This window comes from Aethalodelphis obliquidens, unplaced genomic scaffold, assembly GCF_003676395.1.
Source record: "Aethalodelphis obliquidens isolate GAN/ISIS:26980383/991018 unplaced genomic scaffold, ASM367639v1 scaffold69, whole genome shotgun sequence".
Lineage (NCBI taxonomy): Eukaryota > Metazoa > Chordata > Mammalia > Artiodactyla > Delphinidae > Aethalodelphis > Aethalodelphis obliquidens.
In genome coordinates, this window is record NW_020838013.1 from 8,836,207 (window position 1) to 8,848,790 (window position 12,584).

Consider the following 12,584-nt stretch of genomic DNA (forward strand, 5'->3'; position numbering starts at 1 on the left):
AGTGACCTGGCAGGGAAGCTCTGCTCTGACCCCTGATCTCATCTCTTCCGCCCGCTCTGCCTGGGCTCAGCTGACTTAACGTGCTTGCACGAGGCTTCTCCGATTGCAACACCCGCTTCCTGTCACTTGCCGTCCCTCCCCTGCCCCGACTTTCCCTTCATCATCTCCTTACAGTGACCTGTGTAAGCAGCCTTTTTATCTTCTGTTTCCCCTGCCTGGAGTATAAACTCCACAAAGGCAGGGATCCTGTTTTGTTCCCATGATTTCCACGGCGCCCAGAGCTCGCCTGGCATGCGGCTGGTGCCCCACAGTCACATGTTGGGAGGGGAAAACGGATGCACAGGGTCCCAGAGGGCCTGACCCACGAGATGCCGAGCGGAGGTCAAAGGGAGGAGCCCCCAGAAGGGGCTACTCTTCTCGACTCACCTGGGCAGGACACCCCCCCACACACACACACACACATCTGGGCCTGGGCTCTCCCTCCTGGAGCATCAAGGGTTGGGCTGGGGACCAGCACAGAGAGCATCGTTGCTCTGTAATAAATGGACAGACGGCCTCCGCAGTGGGTGAGGGCCTCTCCACCCTTTGGGCCAGCAGAGGGTCCCTTCTCGGCAGCCCCCTGCCGCCTTCAGGGAAAACCAAGGATGTCAGCTTGGCTCCCACCAGCTCGGGCCAGACACAACTGGCTGCCGTGTCAAGCTTCTGGCCCCTCCGATCACCCACGCTGCCTCCTGCCCAGACCCCCCAGGGGCCTCAGAAATGCCTCTGAAGAAGAAGCAGGTAGGACACTCTGAACGTGTGTTTTCTCAGACGTCTGTCTCTGAGCACCACAGGTACACGCTATCATGTCCCCACCAGACATCAGGACCAGCACGGTGACCCAGGAGACACCAGCTGGGACCCCTTCCACTGTATGGCAGACTCCAGCCCACCCAGGACTTGGCTGACCTCTCCAAGATACTGGCCTGCCGGGAGGGAGGGGATAACGCCTGGTGCAAGGGCCCCACTTCTGGGCCTGCACGGAGGACAGCCTTGGACCCGAGGGCGCGGGGCCAGATTCCGAGGGCAAGGATGTGTGCCTGCTTTGCTCCCGGCTTCAGTCCTCACATCTAGAACCACAGCAGGGAACCCAGTATTTATGTGATGGCTGGGTACGGAGGTAGGGCGAGGCGGGGGTCACTCACCTGTAGCCATCAGGCTGACCAGCGTGGAGGCGGTGATGGTGGCCGAGGTCAGGGTTCTGGTTTATTTAGTGGTTACAGAAAAGACGGGAATTCTAACCCTGCCTCTGTGAGCCACAGAACCTGTTTGCCCCCCTTTAAGTGGGGGAGCTGGGAGGACCACTCACGAAAAAGTGCCCTGGGCAAGTCCCCTTGTGAAGGTTTCTCACTGTTCACATCCTGCACAAATGTCACCTCCTCAGGGAGGCCCGCCCCCCACAGTGGTCACTTCCTAGCACATTCTCCTGCTTAATTTCCTTCTTGACATGACGTTCTCTGAAATGACCTGTCCAAATTCTTTCCTCCTCTGGCTGGGACTGAGGGTGGAGGGATGGAGCTGGCCCTCTCCTTGGGGAGCAGGCTGGGCAGGAAGGAATGGTTGCTGACCAGGTCACTGTGGCTTCAGTCAGGGCTGAGCACTGGCCAGAGCAAGGGGCTCTCCTACCCCTGAGGCCCGTAAAAACTGATCGGGAGTACCTGCGGCCGAGACCTCCCTCCCTTCCCGCCCCCTCCCCCCGCCACAGCATCCTTTGAGATTTGGGGCCTGGTGGGGACGGTGCGGTGTCCGGTTACACAGGAAGGAGGGCCCAGGGTGACCCGGGCAGGGCCAGGCCAGGTGCTGCTCTGGGGAGGGGTACTTGGGGGTGGGAGGGCTGTGGACACCTGGAGAGGGAGGATGAGGGTGGCTGGAGCTTCCAGAGGGGGTACCTGGGAGATTCCCAGGGTGAAGGAAGAGTGGGAGGGACAGGGGCGCCCCTGGAGGGAGCAGGGGGAGGGGGAGGATGGAGCAGGGCGCCCTGCACAACCGCGCGCCTGGGGCGGGGAAGGAGCCGCGGCTCCGGGGACGTCGCCCGGCTAAGGTGTCCAGGGGGTGGTCCCAGGCCCCGTCCCCTTCTGCCCCGGCCGGGTCTCGGTAATTCTCGGGGGGGGGGGGGTCAGGGCAGGGCCCGACTGGGACGGGCGGCGAGCGCATCCCCGCCCGCAGTGCGCGGGCCCGAGCCGGAGAGTCTGTTCCGGGCCCGGGGTCGCCCCGCCCCGGCCCCGCCCCGGCCCCGCCCCCGCGCCGCCGCCGGCGGCCCACGTGATCAGCCGGGGTGCAAACAAGCCGGTCAGCTGACCCGTCCCGACTTGCGCCGTCATCCCGGCTATAAGCGCGCGACCTCTCGGACTGTCCGCTCCGACCGGGTCGCCGCCGCCATGCAGACCCCCTGCCTGCTGCTGCTGCTCGCCCTCGGCCTGCTGGCCGCGCCCGCCGCCGCGCTCGTCAGGTGAGCCCCGCAGCTCGCGCGCCCCGGTGACTCCCGGGCACCGCCTGAGCGCCCCGCGCGGCATGCGGCTCTGCCGCCCCCGCGGACTACTGCAGGGTCCACCCTCGGGCGGGGCGGGGGGACCTCTGCAGGTGCGGGGCTCGCCCAGGGCCCCCGTCAGCCCCGCGACCCTTCCTCTCTACCACCATGGGGTCGGCCTTGGGGGGACCGGAGGAAGCAGGAGGGAGGGCGGCTGTGACTGGGAGCCGACCCAGCGTCCCCAGGACAGGTAGGGTGGGAGCCTGTACTCAGGGCCCGCTCTCGGGTGGAAGTCGGGAAACCGAGGGGTAGGCCCAGGAGCCCGCTGAGCCTGGGCAAGTCATTTTCCTGCCTGGGGTCCCCTTTACTAGATGTGAACTGGTTGTGGTCCCACCTGGTGTGTCCCATGAGATCTTACCATAGGTCCTGGGCCGGCTGGGAGACCCTCTGGACACCAGAAGACCCACACGTCCCGGAGTCCAGAGGGAGTCGGCCTAAGGAGTGGGTCTGGGAGAACGGCCCAGCCGGCACCAGGCTGTGGGCGGCTCCCCCCACCCTGGGGCTGGGGCTTTGTCGCAGCAACACCAGCCGCCCCCAGTGAGGACCATGCCCTCCTCAGGCCTGGGGGGCTCCACTGGGCCCAGTGACTCCACGGACTATCAGGCCTGGTCCAGGCTGTGCCGTGCTGTGTCAGCTAGGCGGAGGGTCCCCCACCCTCCCGGCCTCGCAAGGCAGCCTGCTCGCCCAGCAGGGGAGGGGTGCGGTGCGCCCACCCCTTCCTGCCCCCACCCTTGCCCCCCTCACCCCCCGCGGGGCCTTTGTGCTCGGCTGGGGCAGGCATGCTTCCACCTCTGTTGTGGGCCTTTGCCTGTGGGCAGGTGGGTGAGGTCTCAGGGCTGCAGGAGCTGGCTGGGGCCAGAGCGGACCGAGCCTTGCCGAAGGGCTGGCTTGTGTGGGCTCTTGAGTGGGCGCCTGTGTGCGCTGTGGCCTGGGGGCGAGTAGTCCCAGCTGGAGCAGTTGTGGCGGAGCTCCTGCAGGCTTGAGCCTGCTCTGGCCTCAGCCCCAGGCCCTCCCCCGGGGGTGGACGGCAGTGGGGAAGGAAGCCTGGGGCCTCTTGGGGCAGCTGAACCCCAGCCCTTCACATCTCGCAATCCTATGGGACCGCAGGCACCTGTTTCCTTAGTTGCTGGAGGGCGTGTCCCTCCCTCCCCCCAGGCAAGAACCTCAGGCTTTTCCAGCCTCTCTGGTCTTGGGCAAGAGGTGAAAGGCCCATCTTCCTGGAGCACGCCCTTGGCCTGCGAGGAAGAGCCAGCTGTGACCTTGAACTCGAAGGTCCCCAGAGCTGGGAAGACATTTCATCCAGTAGCTCTGTTTGGTCTGGTGGCTCTCCTCTCCCACCTCCTGGGGTGGGTTCAGACCCCTGGGGAGCTGGGGATGGAGAAGGGCCCCTCACTGTGCTCCCTCCTGCTGGGTGGGCCACCCAGGCTGGCGTGTGTGCTGGGAAGGGTGCTCCAGGCGGGGCACTGGGGCTTGCGTGGAGGAAGGCAGGCCTGGAAGCCCCCGCCTCCAGGGTCCAGGCGCCAACCTTGCCCCTCTTCGGCCTGTGTGGGGAGAGAGCCGCTGGGCTCAGTGTGGCCTGGGGTGAGGACTGCAAGGAAACGGGGTCATGTGAGGGGGACTGGGGGGTGGGCAAGGAGGGCTTCTCGGAGGGGGTGACCTGGAAGTCCCATCTGACAGGCAGGAGGTGGCCACCCCATAACTCAGATGGGTAAACTGGGACCATCTCAACGTGGGGTCTGCGTGGAGAGTGGCGGGTTTGGCCAGAGGGCCAGGCAAATGGGACTCCACAGAGGGCTTTGGGCAGACGTGACAGGTGACCACCGACACCCTCATAGCCCGCACTGGTCAGAAGAGACCAGAACGGGCCCAGAGTAGGGACAGTGGGGTGCAGGTGTCTGGGGGGGCGGTTGGGCCTCCAGCTTGGATGTGGGTGGGGGAGCCTCCAGGTGGGGTGGCAGCCAGCCAGCCCTGACGAGCCCGGACCCCTGTCTTGACAGGATTCCACTGCACAAGTTCACATCCATCCGCCGGACCATGTCGGAAATGGGGGGCCCCATGGAAGACCTGATCGCCAAGGGCCCCATTTCAAAATACTCCCAGGGGGTGCCCACTGTGACCCAGGGGCCCATTCCTGAGATTCTCAAGAACTACATGGATGTGAGTTTTGGTGGGGGCGGGGGGGTTGCGGCCAGGGGCTGGGGGAGCGGGTTGACTACGGACACAGTTGTAGACAGGGGCTGGCTCTTAAGACAAGTTCTGTGAGCCAGCGCGGATTTGGGTGAAATACTCGTGTTCTCAGCCCCAGTGGTTTTGGGGGCTTCAGCTGCATGGTATGGGGGAGGGGCTTCTGAGCCATGCCCTTCGCCATGGCCGTTGCCCACAACCCCCTCCAGACTGAGGGCTCTGACCTCCCGCATCCTCCCCAGCTCCCCTGCCCGCCCTGGTCCTCATCCCGGGGGGCTGAGAGGGTTGACTTGCGCGGCCCTGGCACCTCCCTGGTGTCTCCCCCACGTACCGCCCCCGTCAGCTCAGAGCTGGGCCGGCGTCTTCATCCTGGCGGTCAGCCTGGGGGGAGCTGTGTCAGCCCCTACGGATGAGGGCGCTGGGCACGGCACGGAGGAGCCCAGGATCGGGCCCAGGCCTGCCCGAGAGTCTGTGGGTGGGGGCCTGGGGGTCCCTGAGCTTGGATCGCCTGTGTGCCCAGGCAGCACTGACTGCCCTGGAGCTTCTGTGCTCTTGCCCATTCTGCTGGAAGGCCTGGGGCAACCTGTGGCCCAGTCCCTGGGCCCTACCTTCCTCTTCGGTCAGCGGCCAGCCCTTATGCCCACTGCCCGTTGAGGGGGAAACAGGCTCAGACGTGGAACATTCTGGAAGCCAAACAGCAAGCTGGGGCCAGGTCCTGGGCCCCAGCCTGGTACCTCTGGGGCTGCCCAGGTGACATCCTCTTTGCACCCCCTGCCCCCGAGGTCTTGGGGAGCCAGCTCCTTGCTGCCATCCATCCTCTGGTCCACTTAGGGTTGGGACGGGTGGCCTTGCCCTCTGTCCTGCCTGGTTGGAGCCCCAGCCGTGCCAGGAAGCTGTGGCCTCACAGGCATGTGATCAGGCTGGTCAGAGGGGCCGTCTGCCTGGGGCCTGACGGACCAGTTCCTGGTTCCTGTCCCCCCAGTGCGCATGCACGCGCACATGCACACACACACATACTCACATTCACACACACATACTCACATTCACACACATACATACACACGTGCACACACATACACGCGCGCGGACACGCGCATACACACACACAGACACATACTCACATTCACACACACACACACACACACACACACACACACACACACACACGACGGAGATTTGCTGAGTCATTCTCTGACCCCCCTCCCCCCCCCCCCAAGTCTGGCCACTTCTGTCGGGTCATGAGTCAGCGGCCGCCGAAGTGGCCGGCAAGAGGTGACTGGAGGGGTTGGAGCCAGAATCCTGCAGCAACTGGTGGCCCAGCCTCCCTCCTCCCTGGGGAAGGGAGTGCCCGGGAGGCAAGGCCCAGATGACTCCAGACAAAAACGCCCACGTCCTCTGACCTGCGAGAGGCCAAAGACGGGGTTTCCCTGGGAGGCTCCAAGGGTCACGTGCCCCCTTCATGCTCACCTGAGCCCTTGGTCAGCACCTGGGCCTCCCCCGGGGCAGCCTCTGCTGCCCTGTATGCAGGTGGGAACACTGAGGCCCAGAGCAGTGAAGGCAGCATGGCTGGCAGTGAGGGATTCAGCCTGCGCCCTCGGCCACCTGAGTCCCTCTGCCTGGGGGCCCTCCAGGCTTGGCCCTGTGGAACCTGAGGCCCCAGAGTCAGGCCCTGACTTGACCCTCACGCTGGGAGGAGGTCTTCCCTCCTGGGGCCCTGGACCCGTGAATCACAGGGTCTTCAGGCAGGCGTTTCAACCCTCTCGCGACACTGACTCCACTGCTGGCTTTGGGTCTTTCACATGGGGTGGTCGTCCCCCAGCTCACATGCAGGCAGGGGCGGGGTGGCCCCCAGGGGCCCTGGAACCCGAAGTGCCCATGGGTACCAGGACCGAGGGCTCGGGGGGGCAGGTGGGGGTGGGCAGCCGAGGCAGCAGATCTGACCCTGGGCCCCTCCCCTGGCCCGGGCCTTCTCTGGGCCCCGTGGGGAGGTGAGGGTGCCCCTTGCCCTAGCCCTGACAGACCCTACCTCCCACCCAGGCCCAGTACTATGGGGAGATCGGCATCGGGACGCCCCCGCAGTGCTTCACGGTGGTCTTCGACACCGGCTCTTCCAATCTGTGGGTCCCGTCTATCCACTGCAAGCTGCTGGACATCGCCTGCTGTAAGTCAGCCTGTCCCACGCCTCTCCCTGGTGGCCAGGGGGAGACCGAGGGCCGGGCCCAGCCCCTGCCTGCCATGGACACAGGAGGGTAGCGGCCCTAGGGAGGGGCATGCAGCCCTCCATCCCTCTCCCGCATGCGCTGTCCCCGCGGGCGCTAGGGCTCAGCTGTCCAGCCTCGGCCCACCTCCTCAGTCCTGGGGCGTAGCGGTGGGCAGGCGCAGACCTCTGGTGGCCCTGTCCTGGCACCTTGTGGGCAGCTCGCAGCTCCCACCTCTCGGCCACACCAGACAGGCTTCCCTCCCTGGGGTCTCCACCCTTGCTCGCATCTGGGCTGGGACCGTGGGAGCCAAGGATGGAGCGAGTTGGGAGGGTGGTTGGTGGACGGGCTGCAGCAGGCGGCGGGGGTGCCCAGCGGGTCTGGTCGTGGCCCGGCGGGCAGCCTGACGGGCTCCCGGCCGGTGCAGGGACCCACCACAAGTACAACAGTGGCAAGTCCAGCACGTACGTGAAGAACGGCACATCCTTCGACATCCACTACGGCTCAGGCAGCCTGTCCGGGTACCTGAGCCAGGACACCGTGTCGGTGAGTCCGTCTCTGGGCCACTCCCCATGGAGGGGGTTTGCCCTCAACCCCAGGGCAGGGGTCTGTGCCAGCTCCCCAGAGGAGCTCTTTAGTTCGGGAGGCGAGCAGTGGTCAGCTGAGCGAGGGGCCTGGGGGTTCAGCTTGAGCAAAGGCCCAGAGGTGGGGCAGCTCAGTGTGCTTGGTGGTGAGGAAGTGGTAGTGGGACGGGGACGGGGACGGGGACGGGGTGGACGTGGTCGCGCGTGCTGGCTGGGTGACAGCTGGGAGATCGGAAGGGGAAGTGGGCAGAGAGCCATTGAGGCACAGGGGTAAGAGCGCCGGGCAGGGCTCTGGGACCAGGACCCCCGTGGGTGATTAGTGGTGAGGCCCCTGGCCACAGAGCTGGGTGGAAGAGCCAGTGGGAAGATGGGGTCCCGTGCTGACGTGTTGGCTTTGAGATGCCGTTGGGTGATGGGGTCAGGCATGGCCGGGGTTCCTGCAGCTGGAGCTGCTGGCAGAGGGGCACCTGCAGAGGATGCTGGGCGGGAGTGGGCAGCAGCCGGGGTTGCTGGGGGGCAGGGGGCGCCTGCAGGATGTGCCCACCTGCCCCGGGGAGGGCTGAGGGGCCCTTGTGGGCTCTGCCCGTGCCCCTGCGCCTCTCACGAGCTCTGGGGTGGAGCTGCTGGGGCCAGGCCACAGGAGGGGCCCGGGTTGGGACTTGTAGAGGAAGAGGAGCAAAGCAGAAGATGGTCCCCTCGCAGCCCCCAGCCCCGGGAAGGCCGCGTACTGCAGTACTTGGATGGGGGAATGGCAGAGGCGTGGGGGGAGGGTCAGGGGCACTGTGGTTCCCTGTGGGCCACCCCTCCCCCTCCTTATCTGCCTGCCCAGGTTTATCTGCAGGGGCTCCTCCGCCAGGTTCTCTCTGGGCCTGAGATGGGATGTCACCCAGCACGTTCCCCTCCTAGGTTCAGCTCCAAACAGCCGTTTCTTCCCACATCCTGTGCTGTCTTTATCTGCAGCTCCTGGTGGTGGTGGTGGGGGGGTGGCAGGGGTGGGGCAGGGGGGATGTGTGGCCTTGAGTCCTGGGTCGGGTCACGGGTTCCCCAAGGGCAGGAACAGGCCAGAAGGGAGAGCTGTGGGTGGGAAAGCCTGAGCTCACAACCCCACCCTCCCTCCTCCCTCCGTTTGCATCTATCCTTGAAATATTCCTGGCAGAGTGTGGGCCCCGCACCCCTGTTGTCCCCACCTGTGTCCGGCCGGGGTTGCCAGCCCTTCCTTCTGGGTCCTCTGCCCTTCTTGAGTCTCCTGTGTGCTACGTGACAGGCACCGACTGAGCTGGGCTTTGTAGCCGTGGCTGCCCTCGCAGGGACGGGAGGTGATGGGCTGCCCAGGGTCCAGCGTTGGGCTTGGCGGGCCACGTGGCCCACTGACTCCTCCCCGCCGCCGTGGCCCTCAGGTGCCCTGCAAATCAGGGCTGTCGAGCCTGGGCAGCATCAAGGTGGAGAGGCAGACCTTCGGGGAGGCCACCAAGCAGCCGGGCATCACCTTCATCGCAGCCAAGTTTGACGGCATCCTGGGCATGGCCTACCCCCGCATCTCCGTGAACAGCGTGGTGCCTGTCTTTGACAACCTGATGCAGCAGAAGCTGGTGGACAAGAACATCTTCTCCTTCTACCTGAACAGGTGGGTTAGGGCGAGTCCCTGTCATGCTGGCCCTTCCCGTGGCCCCCGGCCAGGCGCTGGGTCACAGCTCCTGACCTCCGACTGCAGGATGGGTTGGCGCCCTCTCACAGACGGACAGGCAGCCCCTCCAGAAGGCTGTGTCTCACCGGGGTCTGGGATCTTGGAGAGCCAGAGCTGGGCCGGGGTCTTGGCAGGGTTCCCCCCCACGTCAGTCTGCCCACCATTCCCGGGCCTGGTGATGGGCAGATGTGGTCTTAGCCCCCGGGTCATTTTCGGCCCACAGGGGACCAGGCCACGAGCCTCAATCTGTGACAGGAGTTCTGGAGGCAAGAGGGCCAGGGTTTTCCTGCGGGGGTGACCTCGGGGAGGGCTTGGGGCGATGTCATGTGGGAGGCCTCCCCAGGGGTGCTGCTGGGGAGGGGGTCCTTGGGGAGGGGTCTCACTCTTCCAGTTCCCGGCCTCTTCCCAGGACGACAGTGCTGCGGGCCTCGAGAGGGAGCCCAGACGGGAGGGGGATGCAGCTGTGCTGAGGGTGAGGCTGCGGCAGGGCGTGGGCCGGGTGGCCGCTGCCCTGAGCTCTGCTCATGGTCACCGAGCCCTACGTGCCCCCCCCGGGGTCTGACCCCGGGCATTACTGGCGGAATTCCAGCCCAGAGCCCTCGGCCTGGCCTCTGTGGGAACTGCCTTCTGTCCTTTGCTAGGTCAGTGGCAAATACTCAGCAGCTACTTGGGGCCAGGCCACCTGCTAGATGCTGGGGTGCAGGTGAACAGTAGGGCCGTTCCCCCTGAGTTCTTGGGTCCAGGGGAGTCAGACGAGGTGCAGTGGACCCGGGAGATTGGCCAGGCCTGGGACTGGGGACGGGTGGCCCAGCGCTATGACTCCCCGGGTGATGGGCTGAGGCAGGAAGTGGGCTTGCAAGGGCAGGGCTGAGGGTGCGGAGGGGCACTGGAGGTGAGATCTGCTTTCCACACAATGGGTTTTGGAGGTGACGGAGGTGGAGGCCACAGTGCTGGCGGAAGGACAAGCTCAGCAAGGCGTTTCTGCGTGCTGGGGACAGCCGGGCAGACATGCTGAGCTCAGAGTATTAACATAAGCGTAAATGAGAGGTGGGGAGAGTCAAAAGCTGAGATCCGAAGGGGGAGCGAGTCATGGAAGGATCTGGATGGAGGTCATCCTCGGGAGCCGCAGGTGCAAAGGGCCTGGGGCAGGAACAGCTGGCTCAGCTTCTCTCAGGGTTGCCGGCACCTCCTGGAAGCCCTTGGTTTTTCTTCAGGCAGGTGAGGTCCCTGCTCCTGGGCTGTCAGCATTCATGTTCCCGTCTGCCTGCTGGCCTGACCCTGGCCGTCCTCAGCTGGCAGACCAGGAGCCCAGAGGCCCAAGCAGGATCTCTTCTGCTCAGGATGGGGCTTGGCCTGCGGCCCACACTGGTTGTAGGATCAGAGCCCCTCCCCCCTTCTGGATACTTCCACCCCTGCCCGCCCAGGAAGAGTCCTGCTCTGGGGCACCTGCTGAGATCGCTCCTCCCATTCCTGATTTCTGACCTGGTCCCAGCCTGTGCCTGTCCACCCAGTCCTCGGGCTGGACGCCTGGTGCAGGGGTGGGCAGGGCAGCAGACTCCCTCCCTCCTTCCCCCCCCAGGGACCCAAATGCACAACCCGGGGGTGAGCTGATGCTGGGCGGCACCGACCCCAAGTACTACAAAGGCTCGCTGATCTACCACAACGTCACACGCATGGCCTACTGGCAGGTCCACATGGACCAGTGAGTACTAGGTCGGGCCCCTCCCTTGGCTCCCCAGGGGGCGTGGCTTGTGGGGACCCCGCCCCCGGCCTCGCACTCAGCAGGGCCTTGTTGCGGTGGAGGGGGGCCGGGCAGGGTGGGCCTGGACCCTGTGTCCCGCCAGCCCTAGGTGCTCTGGCCACCTTCTGGTGCCCAGCCGAGCTCTCGTACCCGGGCTCCAGCCAGTGTCCCCTCGTCCACAGGCTGCCTAGGGGACTGTTAACCCTGCTCTTGGCTTCTCCAGCCGCCTCCCCTCCCCTCCCCTCCCACCCAACTCTGCTTGGGCTGAGTCCTGCAGTGGGGGCGGGGTCTCCAGGTGGCCCTGGGAGGGGACTCACACCACCTCGCTGCAGGGTAGATGTGGGCAGCAGCCTGACCTTGTGTAAGGGGGGCTGTGAGGCCATCGTGGACACGGGCACCTCCCTCATCGTGGGCCCCGTGGAGGAGGTGCGGGAGCTGCAGAAAGCCATCGGGGCCGTGCCGCTGATCCAGGGCGAGGTGAGCAGGCGGCGGGGCCGGGTGGGGAGGACGGGCACCCCGGGCCGCCGTGCCCCTCCCCCCGCACATGCAGCGTCTCCTCGTCCCCCCTTAGTACATGATCCCCTGCGAGAAGGTGTCCAGCCTGCCCAAGGTCACCGTGAAGCTGGGGGCTAAAGACTACACGCTGTCCCCAGAGGACTACACGCTCAAGGTGAGCTGGGGGCTGGGGGCGTGGGGCGGAGCACACCCAAGGGCGCGGCCTGGGTGCTGACCTCCGTTGGCCGTCACAGGTGTCGCAGGCTGGGAGGACCATGTGCCTAAGCGGCTTCATGGGCATGGACATCCCCCCGCCCGGCGGGCCGCTCTGGATCCTGGGCGACGTGTTCATCGGCCGCTACTATGCCGTGTTCGACCGCGACCAGAACCGGGTGGGCCTGGCCGAGGCTGCCAGGCCATAGCTGGCTCCCCGCCCGCTGGCAGAGTCCGGAGGAGGGTCGAGGAGGAGAAGGCCTCACCCCTGCCCTCCCGGCCACCCCACCCCGCCACACACTCACACTCACACTCACACTCACAGCACAGCTCTCTGGAGGCTGCCCGGGTTCCCTTCTGTGGTTTCCCCCTCCCTGGTTTCGGAAAAGCTGCCTGCTTGTCTGTCTGTCTGCTGGAGGGGCGGGTGGGGGGCGGAGCCAGTGGGTGGCTGTGGTGCACAGGCTCCGTTCTCTAACCTGGAAGCTGGGCGCTGTGCATCCTAGGACCCCCAGCCCCGGGGTAGTTCCCTCCCCAGCCTGCACCTCGGGGGCCTGGCCACCCGGTACCGCCCAGTGCCAGGCTGCACTCTCAGTTGCCCCTCCGTGCAGCTGGGGCCCGGCGCCCTGCACTGCGGCCCCCACCCGTCTGCCCTAGACCCGGCAAGGAAGGGGCCAGCTGAGGCCTGAGGATGAGCTGGAAGGAGCTGGCAGGGGTGGCAGGGGACAAAAGCTAGTCCTGTGAGGCCTCGGTGGGGTCATCCTGGGGCTTGACTCCGTTGTGGAGGACATTGAGGGTGTTCTCTGGCCTGGGGATGGGGTAGGAGGGGAGGGGGCTGGTGCCGGCCTTCCCTGCGGCTGCCCCCTTCTTGAGTTGCCGGGAGCAAAGTTGGCATGAAAATAAAATCCGTCTAGGCCTCTTA

The 12,584-nt window shown here is 65.9% G+C and overlaps 1 protein-coding gene across 1 annotated transcript; it reads left to right on the forward strand.

Annotated features, from left to right (window-relative positions):
* The first annotated feature begins 2,285 nt into the window (after positions 1-2,285).
* CTSD (cathepsin D) lies at positions 2,286-12,584 on the forward strand. The gene is made up of 9 exons (XM_027090909.1): positions 2,286-2,488; positions 4,564-4,723; positions 6,788-6,911; positions 7,376-7,494; positions 8,930-9,156; positions 10,796-10,918; positions 11,290-11,434; positions 11,529-11,627; positions 11,707-12,584. The coding sequence occupies exons 1-9, from the start codon at positions 2,418-2,420 to the stop codon at positions 11,872-11,874; spliced, it is 1,236 nt and encodes a 411-aa protein (XP_026946710.1). The 5' UTR covers positions 2,286-2,417; the 3' UTR covers positions 11,875-12,584.

What these genes read in the sequence shown, in the direction of transcription:
- CTSD (XM_027090909.1), top strand. Translation starts at nt 2,418, where the DNA reads ATGCAGACCCCCTGCCTGCTGCTGCTGCTCGCCCTCGGCCTGCTGGCC. An exon ending in TGAGCCAGGACACCGTGTCG is followed by an intron (nt 7,495 to 8,929) that starts GTGAGTCCGTCT and finishes CGTGGCCCTCAG; the next exon opens with GTGCCCTGCAAATCAGGGCT. An exon ending in CAGAGGACTACACGCTCAAG is followed by an intron (nt 11,628 to 11,706) that starts GTGAGCTGGGGG and finishes TGGCCGTCACAG; the next exon opens with GTGTCGCAGGCTGGGAGGAC.